Here is a 15685-nt window from a genome sequence, read left to right as displayed (position 1 = left end):
ACTTTTTCTTTCTACTGTCCAATGAAGATTTTGAAAGAAAATGGGCTGGGTGTCCACTGACGCTATAGTAACGAATGCAGCTTTCAGTTTTGAGCGGTTTGACTAAAGACTGTAGCGCTATTGTGAGAGAGGTGTCATCTGCTCATGTAGTCAGTGGCTGTCCTGAGGAGAGATCTAACATGAGCTTTTAGAAAAAAATGTCAATGAAAGTTCTGGATGGAACTTAGAGCAAGTGCAATCCAGTGAAAAGCAGTAAAGAGTGCAGTGAATGTCTGTGAGAGCTGAGAGGGCGCGATTGACGCAGCTCAACATCTCCATTCATTTGTGCATGTAATAATTTAGTTTATATATTTTCAAGCATTGAATTAAAATCAAACTGCAATTCATTTGATTTAACATTTAAAATTATTGACCAAAACAAATTTCTCAATTAAAAAAACCCATGTTTGCATAGGCAGGATTTGTAATCGGTGCATCAAGAAAACAAGTAAATTACACCCCATACAACAGTATGCAAACATAACACATTCCGTGTATATTTATAAAAAATATGAAAGGATGTTGCCTTATAAAAGGTGTCCTCGAAAGGAAGGCAGCAACAGTTTTGAGCGTGTGGATTTGTCATCCTGTTGAATCAATACGAGAACCCCACATCGAATTTCAATAATCAGCCTATTAAATAACTATTATTTAATATATAATATATAATAGTTTATTCCCACTATTAAATACCCAGCACTTAAATATTAAAGGCCTAACAGGTATTAAATACCTCTCTGAGCTGATATGCGAAAAAAATGGGAAATGGGGAAACAAATAAAGAGAAGTATATTTGCACTTAAGGCCCTGATATACTCATGTTCTTTTTCGTTCTTCACTTAGGAGTAAAAAAGTTTGAAATACCCGAGTTGCGGTATTCTGTTAGCGAACACCCTGGCACTGCTAGAAGTGCTGATTAGATTAATAAATAAATGTGTGCTGCCCGCTTTCCTCTCAATAAAATAAACAAAACAAAAATGACAGCGGTGAGAAAAAAAGCAGTTAAGAAAGCATCAGATCATAACGATTTGTGTATGATTGCACAAGCCTTGCAATTCGGCAGTCCGGTCATGTTGCGTCATTTTTATTTATATACAATAGATCACTTTAAAGGAAAGCAGCTTTACAGTATTAAAAATGATGAAAAGTATCAGTATCCCCTTTCACATATACAGTCTTTACTGGTAAATTACTGGTAAGAGATCATGTGTGAACAGGACCTTTTTCAAAAATACTGGTAAATCGGTTCTGGCAATTTACCAGTAAGGGAAGTTGTAGCATTACCAGTAAATTACCATTATGATGCTGTGTGTGAAAGCAGAATAAAGATTACTGGTATGAGCACATACAAAGTCAGAACGCGCTGATGTAAGAAGTCTGCTTTGGGCCAATCAAAGTTCTTATGAAGATGACATGATGACACTGCTTTTTAATAGTTCTTCTATGTAATTATATGCTTGATGGACATCTTTGACCATTGCGCCACGTCTCGCAGCTTTTTCAGCGTGTCACGCTCAAGACACTGCCTTCTTTTCCATTCATCATCTTGTGTTTTTAACAAGCGTGCTGTACAAGTCTAGAAAAGTGAAGCCAAAACGTTTCAATCGCCCCCAGGCGGCTGGATGCAGTATAGGTCATAAATCCCACCCTCTCCATGTAATCTAATCACGCTGATGCGAGTTCAAGTGTTTGTTTTTAAAAAAAAGTTTGGTTTTAGTTAGTTATTTGATGCTATAAAAACGGGGGTGTGACGTCATGATTGACAGCTGAGATTGAAGACTCTCTGAGTGAAGTAGTCACTGAGGCACCAACAGACTTTTTTCTGGATTTCTGGGAGGAGATTGGAGTTTTACCTTTAATTTCTACATTTCCATAACTGTTTATTTCATGCTGACATAAGTTGTTCTGCAATAAACTGTACTAACAGGCTCCACTTCACGCTCACTACTGCATAGTAAAATTGAACAGACCTAACTAAAGAAACTAAAGCACTTCTCCTCGTGCGGGCGAATAAAGAAAATGGTGCAGCGTTTCAAGATCATTTCCAATGACTAACATCACAGAATTTACCGGTATTTTGGTGCTGATGTGTGAATGGTCTCTTAACGGTAAAAAGCCAGAACACCGTTGTTTGTGTGAACAGCATATGTGTGTATTTACCAGTAAAGTCGTTCTGGTAATTTTCCAGTAATTTTCCAGGATTGCTGTGTGAAAGGGGCTAGTGTCTCTTTCAATTAGAATTACAACTTCAATTTAAATCAGTTCTCCAGTGTGTTCATGTTTTTACTAACGTCTGACCTTGACTGACTGAACAAAAAAAAATGTACCGGAAAAGATTTTACATCAAAGGCAGCAAAGCCACAGAGCACACCTTCCTAGCCATAGAGCATACCATGAACCATCTTTAGTTAGTTAGTCATATGAATTTCTAGTAAGCATTATTCTCTCCTATCCTCTTTCTCCTCTATTGTTTTTGTTACTTACCACCAAAACAAAATCAGCAACAATCGGAAACTATTCACAACATTCTCCTCTCAACTCTATCCCTCTCCACCTCCTCCCATTCTTCTCTGACTGCTGATGACTTTGCAAGCTATTTTATCGATTAGGTGGCAACTAGTGTTGTCACGGTACCAAAATTCCAGGAGTCGGTACCAATACCATTAAAAGTTCACGGTTCTCGGTACCAATTTCGGTACCACAGGAAAATCTGTTGGAACTATTTTGCTATTTTATTTAACTAGCCTATTTTAAATACATATTAAATATGATGGTAATCATACACAAATATTTGGAGCGTGTGTATGTTTGTGTGAGTATATATACCTCAATATATACCTACATCCATTTTGTAACAGACGTGCATGTTTATTTTAGCTATTCTGTCAGTGAAATGACACACTACAGCCTGTAAAACTATGAAATAAAAATCAGTAAATAATGGTAACCTAAATAATAAGAAAGTTAAATATTATTTTTAAAAAAACATTCGTTTTTTTATTTCCACACAAAGATGCGCTTTGAGAGGGATGTGGGACACGAGCAGGAAAGAGACCATCTCTTTTATAATATCTTCATGCTATCTCCTGATGTTAAAAGCAACTGACACTTGTTGTAAAAAGGTCTGAAGAGCTAGTTTTATCTTCAGCAGGGGCAAGACATTCAGGCTATGTTTGATTTAGCGCTGCCAGAGAAAGCGAAACTAAAAATCACTGGCGTGTGAAACGCACTATACAAATAAACTTGATGCGCCTTATCAAGTCTAATAAAAAGCACAAACTGTGTTAAATTGAAATTGATGTGCAAGCAAAAAGGTTTCTGTCATACAGTGTTTTTTCTACTTTACCACAGTAACGAATGTGAATATAATAGGCCTAAAAGCGAACAAAAGGAAGAAACTTTTATAATCCCCTGCGTGAGTGAAGATTTGGGAAAAGAAACAGAGATTCCATGTTCAGTGAAATAACTAATGGAATATTGTTAAATTCTCTGATAATCAGGTGACCAGATCGCGATTTACAATACAGAATACAAAGCCAACAAAGCTTAAATTTATGGACTCGCGTACCTCCCTCATTCGGCATAAACCAAAATGTTTCCATGGCTGCGATGTCACATTTAATTGCTAACCTATTATTTCTTTTGTAAACAAAGCTTTGTGCTTTACCCATGTCATAATGACGTAAATACTGGCACAGCCCTATCAGTGGGTACCGAATATACCCGATACTCGGTACTCCCAGTAATGCTGGTTCTGCTGGTTTGATCACCACATTTTTAAAAAATTCAGTACCGATTTGGTACCGAAGTACCGGTACTTTTGACAACACTAGTGGCAACCATCACCAACCAGTTCTCTGCACCACTTACCCACAGCCATCCTCCACCCCCACACATTCCACTCCTCTCTTCCTTCTCTCCCCTCACAGAGAACACGGTCTTCAAAAGTTCCCTGTGCCAGCCGTCCTACCACCTGTTCCCACCTTACACAGCAGATATCACCAACATATACCCACTCTGTCTCACATCAACACATCCCTTACTACCGGCAAATTTCCCACCAAATTTAAGGAAGCTCGGGTAACCCCACTGCTCAAAAAGCCAACACTCAATCCGAAAGCATTTGAAAACTACAGGCTACTCTCTCTTTTGTCAAAAAAATTTTGAAAGTTGTTTAATCAGATCTCTGATCAAAGGCTGGACTGAGCTTTTCCACCCATATTTCAACATTGGGCCGGTCGTACATTTTCGCACTTTACAACATCAGGGGCCTCATTTACAACAGTTGCGTACGCACAAAACATGCTCTGAAAGAGGCGTACACTACTTCCTATGCAAAAGATGGGATTTACCCTGACCCATGCGTAAAAACTCTTACTAGAGTGAGAAAAGTAATAAAGTAAACAATTTTGATAGAAAGTTTTGATATACACATTTACTGTACATTAATATTCCACTTTTATTACTGGCGACAGGCACTGAAATTACATAAAGTCAATATGCAGAAGTTAAACAAAAATGATATGAATTTAGATAGATGTGCTACTTTTGATCACTTTTCCTGTGACACGCTGTTTTAATTCCTCTTTAAACTAAACTGCAGATCTCATGGTATGACAAAATATTTAGTGAGAACGATGATCAGTGATGCACACTTACTTTGATATTATGGAAGACACTGCTGGATTCGGTGGTTGAATGGTCCATTGCCCAGTTTGAATAGGTCCAATGATAAGAGCTTACTGTACAACCGCAGCTGCACGGAGGTGTTGATGTCGTGTGAAGGCATCTTCAAACAATTATGAAAAATACAACTGTATTTGAAGGATACAACTTGAAGAAAACGGTAAAATTTGCACGTTTCCTTTTTAAAATACTTTGTCAGTGACGCGCTGAGTTACAAAATTGTATGTACACTGCAATAAATAAGCAGGCCTATCTGTTTCCAATAGAAATAGCCTATAAACATCCTAAAAGATATGTTCACCTTATCAGCAAAACTGCATTATTTTCATTTGATTTGAATTGTTTAAAACAATTAAATACTATTTGGCCAGTGAAAATGAATAAATCAACTCTATTCTAAAAAGTTAGAAGTATACTTAGAAGTATTTTATAAAATTTTGTTTCTATGGAAATTTTGATATGTTTATTCTAAAACATAAGGATATTGGATGAATTTTAACAATGTAATGTGTATGGCACAGATGGCACTTATAGTCCGTATCTAATATTTTCCAATGTCTTGTACCTTTGACAGTGTTAACCATGGTGTCACATGGATGGGAATATGCATGGAAATAATATGCAGATGAGGTTATGCATAGTAAAACTAGGCGTTGTAAGTTCTATAAATGGTGATTTCGAAAAGGAGACAAGGTGGAGATGCACGTACGCACAATCTTCCGCTGACTGGGGTTTATAAAGGGATTTTTGCACAGGTTCTGGTGTACGTGTGGTTTTATAAATCGGAAAAACTTTTGTGCATACACAAAATCTAGCTTTTGTGCACGAGTACACTTTTAGGATGAAATCTACGGAAAGTTTTATAAATAAGGCCCCAGGAAAATCAGATCCTAGTATGCAGCACAACTTCTTGTCCAAGCTCATCATTTCAAGACTGGACTACTGCAATACTCAACTGGCAGGCCTTCCAGTCTGTGCAACTAAGCCCCTGTAGATTATCCAGAACGAGGCAGCACATCTGATTAGGGTTGTGTATCGAAAACCATTCCATTTTAGAACCAGTTCCAAGAACCGGGGATTCAATAAAACACGTATATTTCGATTCTGCTTTTTCGATCACTGTGTTCGCATTTTAATGTGATTTTAAACCATTTAAGCACTACGACGTGAAAGAGTACCCGCGCACTGTTTTGAGTGCCGTGGCGTGCACACATATGAAGTGCGATCACAGAGAGTTCTGCCCCCGTTTCTGGCCTGAGTTCCCAGCCTGTGTCCTTTCTCAAACCGTTCCGCACATTTCCACTGCAGAAAAGGTAGATCTGGGACGGAACTGACTTTCTTTCATGTCTCCTTGTGCTTGAACGCACCAACATACACAAAATGACATCAATATATCCTTGTAAACACAGTCTGTTTTATCTTAAGTGAACGTAAACAGGTGAGAAAGAAAAGATATGTATAACAGTATTTTGGATCCGTGTTCGGTCTTGAAGTGACCACAGCCTAATGCTGCCTGTCATTAATGTTAATCAAACAACAAACACTGATCTTGATTGAATATCTTTTGTAACTTTAATGAGGATTAATCTATATTTTATTTATGAAAAGAAAACTACGGAGTGTTTTACATTTGTTTTCAATTTCTGTACCTGACATTTGTTCAGTTGTATTTATGCAAGTGCCAATTTATTTGTTTGTTCTTACTGTATTTTATTACTGACTGTTTACTTGTTTTTAACAATTTAATGTTTGAAATTTATATTAGTCTAGTTGTTTTTGCTGTGGTGTTTTTGTAAAAACCATAGGCAAAAGTTCCTCTTGTGTTCTGTATGCTGCTGATTTTTGTTCATGTTATTCAGCTGCAACAAAATGTTTTTCAAAAACAGACAGAATAAATATGTTTGATATCTAAATGTTTGACTTTTTTTTTTTTTTTTACCTTACTGGAATTGAAACTAGGATTTGATAAGAACCGAAATCGATAAAATTCAAACAGTACCCAACCAGACGGTCTTCAATCAGCCAAAGAGAACCCACTTCACACCACTCCTGATCTCACTCCACTGGCTCCCAGTTGTGGCCAAATTTATGGTTGATGCTGGCTTTCAGAACTGCCACTGGAAAAGCACCTCCCTCCCTCAATTCACTCCTACAAGTGTATCCTCCCTCTCGCCAGCTACAGTCACTGAATGAGCAATACCTGGTTCCTTCTCGAGGCAAAAAGTCCACTGAATGAGCTGCCAACCTCCACCCAATCTGCTAAGACCATCACATCTTTCAAGAAACAGCTGAAGACACACCTCTGCTGCAAGCACGTAACCACCAATGCCAAACCAATGCACTTACACAAAAAAAAACCTCCTATGCATTTCTCCTCTTTACTAGCTTGCTTATTTATCTAGGTTGTCAAATTACTATTTATTACTACAAGTACAGAAATCCTCACCCTGGACTTTGCATTCCTCCTCATACTCTGTCCATGTCGTTTTCAATAACTCACTGAAGGATAATCCATGAATGAAGCCCACCAAATGAACAACACCACATTCCAAAGATCACAGAGATTCCCCAATAAAAATGAACCATGGTGCTAAACTGCTGAAGGAAACCGCTCTCCCATGCCTGCTTAATCTCAAACCAGGGTTTGTATTAACAGAGCAGATCAATAAAGGAGACCTTCCTTTGTTCCACAAACTTAAGACCAGATGGCTAAATAACACCTTGACCGTAATGCATAAATCCACAACCTTATCAGGAAACTGAGACTTGAGGAGACGTTCCAAGGCCCAAATTACCACAGGCCCCAGGACACCCCCTTTGCCCAGGTATACATTCCAAAGAGTTTCTCCTAAACCAGCAGAAACTTCAACGAATTCACTCTCTTTAACAGAAATAGTCTCAAAATCGCTGAAAATGATATGAATTAATCACCAATAGGTGCCTTATATATATATCCTATGTATTATGTGTGTTTTATATAACCTGTGTAGTTCTTACTATGTGTGAAACATTTATTATAGCCGATTCACATGTTTTTCTACCTCCATTAGAGGAATTAATCACCAGAAGTAGCCTTAGACATATCGTATGTATCATGCATTTTTTTATATATATATATATATATATATATATATATATATAAAACCTGTGGAGTTCTTTCTGTGTTTTAAACATTTATTGCAGCTAAATTCTTATGAAGCCTACCCCAATTATGGGAAGTATACACTATTTGGTATCTGTGTGATGGGTGAATGATTTCCAGTATTTTGATGCAAAGTAGTGTTTGTGTAGTTTGTGTAGGATGCACCACATTCAAACTATGATTTCTTAAAGCGCTGACTAAAACTCTCAAAAGTTTGGGCGCACGTGACGTGACCATGGGGACATTATGCAAATTACATGCAAGAACAGGAGAACTGGGCGTAGAACCCGCCCAAAACAATATCTGATTGGTCTAAACACTCGGAAGGATGGGTCAGATGGACATGGTTAAAAAAAAACAATGACAAGCAGTCAGGCTTTGATTTTTGCCTTGGCTGTTCCTTTGATTCGTGCTGACTTCTACCATCGTCCTGCCTGCACGTTATACCTCTTCAAGAGCTCACTCAAAACTCATCAACTCTTCTGCTTCCAGCAACTTGTTGAGACGCAGAGAAACTTTGTTGCATAGCAACGCGTAACCCGGCAACTGACACACGAGGCTCCTATCCATTCACCGTTGAGTGCTGTCCCTCAGAACTCAACAACGACTGACCGCCAGCCAATGAGCGCCACCGAGAGTCCCTCCAGCAACTACATCATGTAGTATTATGTTAATTCTCTCAGGTTGCGGTCAAAGAAATAGCGTTTAACGCTAGACATTTGGGACTCCATTCATCCTCCATTAACAATATCACAATTTCCCTGTCATTATGTGAATGAATGTGTGTGTGTGTGTTTTTGTTAGATTAGTTTGTGTGTATTAGAGTAGTTCAATAAAGTCTTGTTGATTTTTCACATATACAAGTGTCTTGTGCTGTGTGCTTACAAGTTACTGCATTAAACCATTTTGTTACCTTGCTCATAATCAGTGATCACTTTATGATATTAATACCGCTGGTCATGGGATAATATTCTGTCCAGAACTGGTAAAATACCCTAACCTCAACTTATCGGTGGACGAATATTTGATAAAGCGTTAAATATTAATTCTGAATCATTTTACATACTAATTCGGTTCTTATTCACTGTAATTCAATCACCTTTGAGTTATATTGATCCGAGTTCCCTTACATCACCATCAAGGTAATTGTATTAAAGCTTGTTCGTTTCTGATTCAACTTCGCCCTACTAACTGTCACATATACCATTATATACAATATAACTGCCACTTTTAGATAAGAGCTTGTGAAGATTGTGATGTGTACCTTATCAATAACACCCAGAACTCTGTAGTGCTTCAGCTCATCAGAGTAAGTCTGCTCCGACCACGAGCCACCACAGCACTGCGAGCCCAATGCCTGAAGAGAAACCAAACAAAGATACACATGATGGAAACACAAATATTGCACACATGCTTTTCTGTTGCCATACATATAAAAGAACAGTAATGTCAGTTTCTGCTGGAGATGCACTGAAAAAAAAATTCTTGCCCAAAACTGACATTTCTGGACTCACCTGAAGCCAAAACCAGAAATGTTACCTTTACATTAGTCTTTAAAATGTACACATCACACATGTACACTTTTCAAAACATTTCACAAAATGAAGCCTGTAAGGTTTTAAAATATATTGTTCAAAATTAAGTTAACCCGGTTTCTGTTAGACCATTTTCTTTTAAAAAAAATAAAAAATAAAATAAATGACAAAAAAAAAAAAAAAAAGTTTGTGCCTTTATAAATCCTGATTTATTTCTCACTTTCTATAGGATCAAATATGCATGTGCATTTTATTAATGAGGTCTCAGGTTTCATTGTGAAGGTCAAAGGTCAGACACACACTGACCCTGCTTTGAGTGGAGCTTTGGCCCATGCTGTCCTTGAGCTGTGCAGAAATGAGCTCGGCACGCATCAGATATTCTGCCGTCTTTCTCTTCACAGCCTCCCTTCTGCTGGGACTCGCCTCTCCTGAAATATGCAATAAATACACATGTAATAAACACTATGGGTGTGAATCTTTAGGATATTTACTTACTTTTATAATACATTTATAGTATAATTATACTTTTCAGAATACAAAAAAATTCTTACGTTAAGAATTATTAACTAAATATAGCTTCATAACATTGCAAATATAAAGTAATAAGGGCAATCAAAGAAACACACTACAAGCTATAGACAAAAAGTGCTTTCAGTATTTGTGAGTGTTTTAAGTATCTGATAGGTTTCCAGACAATTGCAGTGGAGGATTTTTAAATTTTTCTCAGCATTAATGCTGTTTATTATTACAGCTGCATACCACAAGCGTCCTTCAGAATGAACACACACAAAGCGCATGAGCATTTGAAACACTGAAATACCGACTGGAGAAACATCACATTGTCAGGCAAAGCGCAAGTCTCAGCGATTATCCTGTGCAATAAAGCCCACGTTTCCCCCTGTATTTCACTTCAACCATGAAAGCCTTTGCAAGTTTATATATTTGTTCAATGCTTTTGTGTCTGGCAGAAAGCAGAAAACGTCTGTCTATAGCGCACACATGTGCCATGATGCATATATGGAAAAACAATAAGCTTAGAATCGTTAAATGGAGAATTGTGATGCATCAGAGAATCTGAGAATTTTTTTTCTCCTACCCCTAATAAACACGCACATGTCTGATGGTCTGCACCAAAAATTTGAGTTTGGTTCATTTGTTTGGTGCGAAAGCTGTTTTTACAGCTTATCTATGGTTGACAGTTACAAGCAAAAATGTTTTTGCTGTAAACCAAAGGGACAAATCATGAGGAAAAACTGAAGTGCTGGATGACACAATGTAAATTTGCAGCATTTGTTAGGACATGCAGTAAAGATACACATTCCTACTTTTAACTGAAAACAAGTACTTACCAAAATGAACCTTTTCAACAAAAATATAGCCTTTCAATAAATACACATAAAATGAAAATATAAATACTATAATATTATTTTAAATTAACAACAGAGCCCGAACTTCTACATTCATTTGCTATTTACTTTCAGATATAATAATCAGCACTGAGTTGTATACAAACATTTAAATTGCATATGGCATTTTTTTTTTATCTACTTTCTAAAGACATACTTATGTTTCTATAATTTAAACGGTGGCTGTCATAAAAAAGTTCATGACATTTATTCAAACATACATTACAAACAGGTTGAGTAAAAATATAATGAATAAATAATACATACAACCCGAATTCCGGAAATGTTGGGACGTTTTTTAAATTTGAATAAAATGAAAACTAAAAGACTTTCAAATGAGCCAATATTTTATTCACAATAGAACATAGATAACATAAATGTTTAAACTGAGAAATTTTACAATTTTATGCACAAAATTAGCTCATTTCAAATTTGATGCCTGCTACAGGTCTCAAAATAGTTGGGACAGGGGCATGTTTACCATGGTGTAACATCTCCTCTTCTTCTTGCTTTTTCAGCCATTTGTTGCCCCCGTGCCGACTTTTTTGAGACCTATAGCAGGCATCAAATTTGAAATGAGCTCATTTAGTGGATAAAAGTGTCAAATTTCTCCGTTTAAACATTTATGTTATCTATGTTCTATTGTGAATAAAATATTGGCTCATGTGATTTGAAAGTCTTTTAGTTTTCATTTTATTCAAATTTTTAAAAAAGTCCCAACATTTCCGAAATTCAGGTTGTATATTTATATTTACATTTAGTCATTTCGCAAACGCTTTTCTCCAAAGCGACTTACAAATGAGAATAGTAGAAGCAATCAAATCAACATGAGTACAACAGTATGTAAGTGCTGTGTCAAGTCAGTTTCATCTGTAAAGTGCTCGTAGCAAGGTTTTTTTTTTTGTTTTTTTTTTTAAATATATACGCAAATAGATGGAGAAAGAATAGAAAATTGAAAAAAGAAAAGTAAAATATAAATAGAAGTGCTATATTACTGAGTCACGTGTTGACGAAAAAGATAGCAGTTTTTTGAAAATGGCTAAAGACTAAGCTGCTCGGATAGAGCGTGGTAAGTCATTCCACCAACCAGGAACAGACCAGGAGAAGGTCCGTGAGAGTGATTTTGTGCCCCTTTGGGATGGCACCACAAGCACGGAAAAAGGGAGTTCGCATTTCCATGATGTTTTAGAATGCTGCTTTCTGCATAAACCCTGGAATGAGCCAAAGCAAGCACACGCACCCAATAGGAGACGATTGCAGCTTTGCATGTTGAAATACATGCATTTAACGACATACCTTGTACACCCTGCAGCAGAAGATCCACACCTCTACGATAGTAGGAAAATGCCACTGCAAATTCCTGCTCTACCTCTTTCTGGACAGCTAGAGTGATCAGCTCACTGGCCTTTTCCAGGTAGTCCTCCTTCTCTGTGGAGTTCCTGAGACTGGAGGCAAAGCTCAAAGTCCCACTGGTATGACTGGACACTACTCCCACCCGGCTTGGGGACGTCACTGGCTGTGGGATGGGAGACGAGTTGCTTTGTGTTGCTGTGTGCTTGATGCTGCCTGATGCCATTCCATCACCCACTGCAGCCAGAGAGTCTCCATCAACCTCAAGAGAATTCAGCTCACTGTAACCACTGCCACCTGCATTAAAGACACAAATCTAGCATGAACTACACGACTGGATATGATGCAAATAAATTATTTGGTACAAAAAAAAAAAAAAAAAAAAAAAAACAAACAAAAAGACAATATAGCTGCAAGCAGCAACAAGAGACCCAAGCAATAAGGTGTCACCACTACCCAACAGCTTTAAGAAAACAATGCACAGTGGGCACATCCAATTTGATCTAAATCAAACAATGCACTTAGACAATGAGAGCCTTTAAATGTATGTTCTTAAACAATTATGCTTAAAGGGTTAGTTCACCCAAAAATGAAAATTGTCATTAATTACTCACCCTCATGTCATTCCAAACACGTTTATAAAGTTTTTATTTTTATTTTGTTTTTGCACAAAAAGTATTCTCGTCGCTTCATAAAATTAAGGTTGAACCACTGTAGTCACGTGGACTATTTTAACAATGTCTTTATTACCTTTATGGACCTTGAAAGTGGTGGTTAAATTGCAGTCTATGGAGGAGTCAGATACCTCTCGGATTTCATCAACAATATCTTAATTTGTGTTTCGAAGATGAACAAAGGTCTTACGGGGTTGGTACGACATGAGGGTCAAGTCAAGTCATCTTCATTTATATAGCGCTTTTTACAATACAAATTGTTTCAAAGCAGCTTCACAATGATAATAGGAAAATTAATGGACAGATTGCTTTGGCTTTACAGCAGCTCTAGGAAAAAGTTATTATCGAGCTAAAGTAAGTTTTTGATTGAATCACTTTCATTGTATAAATCATTAATTATTAACTTAGGGGCCGCTTAAATGACACCTTTTTAACTGAAAACAGAAGACTTAATGCGTTCTTGCCGTTCATTTACGTGTTTAGTCTATAGGTATGTGTGTTTGAATGTGTATGTGTGCAGACGCTTAGTCTTTCTTTACAAAGTGACATCGTCAAATTGATTGCCCAGCCTGCATAATACAGAATTATTAGTCGTTTCCGTGGATCCATGCGAACTGGAATCATTTTGATAACGTTTTATCTATACATAGGGAAAGGAAAGGGAAGGAGGCCTTTGCAGGGGAAAGTTTAGTTGAAACTTCAGGGCTGCGTTGTCATCGTGTCTATGCACAGGTCCTTCACCTCATTTGGATACGGCCTGGATCTGGCAGACTACGGTAAACCTCGGGATAAACAGAGAGAGACTAATATTAGCCTAGAAGCCATTCTTCTTATGATGTAGCGAATACATCAGGTGTTATGGGAAGTGTGCCCAGTTGCGGCTGATCTAAATTTATGCAGCCTTTTTACAACAATTTACATGATTTGAATTATAGAAGTAGATAATGTCTTATGTGTCTAGATTTAAACTGAGCGAATGTGTCTGCTTCCCGAACAATGCTACAGACATGAAGGTCTATAATGTGTTAAGAGCTTGCTCAAGTACTGGGGAGCTAAACCATTTAGTGCTTTGTAAGTAATTAGTAAGATTTTAAAATGTATACGATGTTTATTAGGGAGCCAATGCAGTGTTGACAGAACTGGGCAAATATGGTCATACTTCCTGGTTCTAGTAAGAACTCTAGCTGCTGCGTTTTGGACCAGCTGGAGTTTGTTTATTAGACGTGCAGGGCAACCACTCAACAAAGCATTACAATAATCTAGCCTTGAGGTCATGAATGCATGAACTAACTGTTCCGCATTTGCCATTGAGAGCATATGTCGTAATTTATATATATTTTTAAGATTGAAGAATGCGGTTTTACAGATGCTATAAATGTGGCTTTCAAATGAAATATTGGTATCAAAGAGCACACCCAGGTTCCTAACTGATGACGAAGACTTGACAGAACATCCATCAAGTGTTAGACAGTATTCTAGGTTATTATGTGCGGAGGTTTTTGGTCCAATAATTAGAATCTGTTTTTTCAGAATAAAGTAGTAGGAAATTGCTAGTCATCCAATTTTTTATATCAGCTATACAAACTGATAACGGTCAGATAAGTATGATTTTAATCATGCCAATGCAATTCCACTAATGCCAAAATAATTTGAGTCTATTCAAAAGAATGTTGTGGTCGACAGTATCAAATGCAGCACTAAGATCCAGTAACACTAACAGAGAAATACAGCCACGATCTGATGATAAAAGCAAATCATTCACATAAGAGTGAGTAATTAATGACAGAATTTTTGGGTGAACTAACCCTTTAATAAGCCGACAATTCAAGTGGCCATGTAAACGTGTTAAAATGTTTTCCTTTATCAGTGTAAGATCATAAACGGCTTAAGCATAAACCGATCGACACAGCTAGATTTTTGCCCATTAACCCGATTTCGCCCAGTATGTAAACACAACCTGCGTTCTGTCAGCTTACTGAAGTGTGCATGTGTGATATGTGACAGGAAAGCGTCCTTATACGGGAGATTTAAGTGTGTCCAGCAAGTGTTTTGCGGTAGGGGAGGAGAAATATATCACAAGCAGCTGTAGCGACAAGAATGTCTCGTAAGCAATTCAGGTGTTTTGTTGTTGGATGTAAGAACGAACTTAAAAGTCTTCATTTACTCCCGACATCTGAGCCGCAGTGAATTAGTTTTATTTTTGAAGGGAATACGCCCCCATATTCCTAAATTTGTTTATGTCTGCGCAAATTATTTTACACCAGACTGCTTTATACAAAGGGACAACTCAAAACACAGGTTTTGCTAAAAAGTTGTTACTCAAGGAGGAATCAGTACAAACCGTTCGTGATCCAGCTTATAGTCTTCAGAACGGCAGTAATGAAAGGGAGAGCACGCACTTTATTACAGCTTATCGAAAGCACCCCCCTGAAGAGGCATAAGGTCTGTATAGATTTGTTTACTGTTAGTTATAATGAGTATTTTTGTGTAATTCACTGTGTATGTTGATGATAATGCAAGGGAGAGAGACTTTATGGATAAGACTTTAATGTGCATTTCTTGTACTGCGTTTTATTCAGCTACGGTGATTTTCTGGAGTGAAAACAGTAGGGGTTAAACGGATCGTTGTTGATCTGTGATCCATAGAGACCGGGACCCACAGTTTGGCACACATGTGATTAATTTAAAGTTTAACCGCCACAGACTTAAAATTTATAATTGGCACGTGTTGTCTTGCTAGTTTACAAATTCAATAGTTTTTATACCATTCCAGTGCTAGAATAGGCAAAAGAGAATTTAATTTGTTACTCGTCTCGTGCGCTGTTATCTGCGTGCATGGCCACGCACACACAG

At 37.4% G+C, this 15685-nt stretch overlaps 1 protein-coding gene across 6 annotated transcripts in view; it reads right to left on the bottom strand.

Annotated features, from left to right (window-relative positions):
• Positions 1 to 15685, bottom strand: part of rps6kc1 (ribosomal protein S6 kinase polypeptide 1) — a 47490-nt gene that overhangs the window by 17739 nt on the left and 14066 nt on the right. For all 6 annotated transcript variants that reach the window (XR_007926909.1, XR_007926910.1, XR_007926908.1 and 3 more), the window contains exons 7-9: positions 12105 to 12455; positions 9709 to 9830; positions 9132 to 9224 (exon numbers count right to left, since the gene is read on the bottom strand). Coding sequence is in view for 2 of the 6 variants with exons in the window: in XM_051875989.1 (XP_051731949.1) it covers positions 9132 to 9224; positions 9709 to 9830; positions 12105 to 12455 (566 nt within the window). In the remaining 4 variants the exon portion in view is untranslated. The remainder of the gene's footprint in view (positions 1 to 9131; positions 9225 to 9708; positions 9831 to 12104; positions 12456 to 15685) is intronic.

The sequence above is a fragment of the Ctenopharyngodon idella genome, chromosome 20 (genome assembly GCF_019924925.1).
Source record: "Ctenopharyngodon idella isolate HZGC_01 chromosome 20, HZGC01, whole genome shotgun sequence".
NCBI lineage: Eukaryota > Metazoa > Chordata > Actinopteri > Cypriniformes > Xenocyprididae > Ctenopharyngodon > Ctenopharyngodon idella.
The sequence above is the reverse complement of the archived record's forward strand: the minus strand, read 5'-3'. Positions and strand labels throughout refer to the sequence as shown.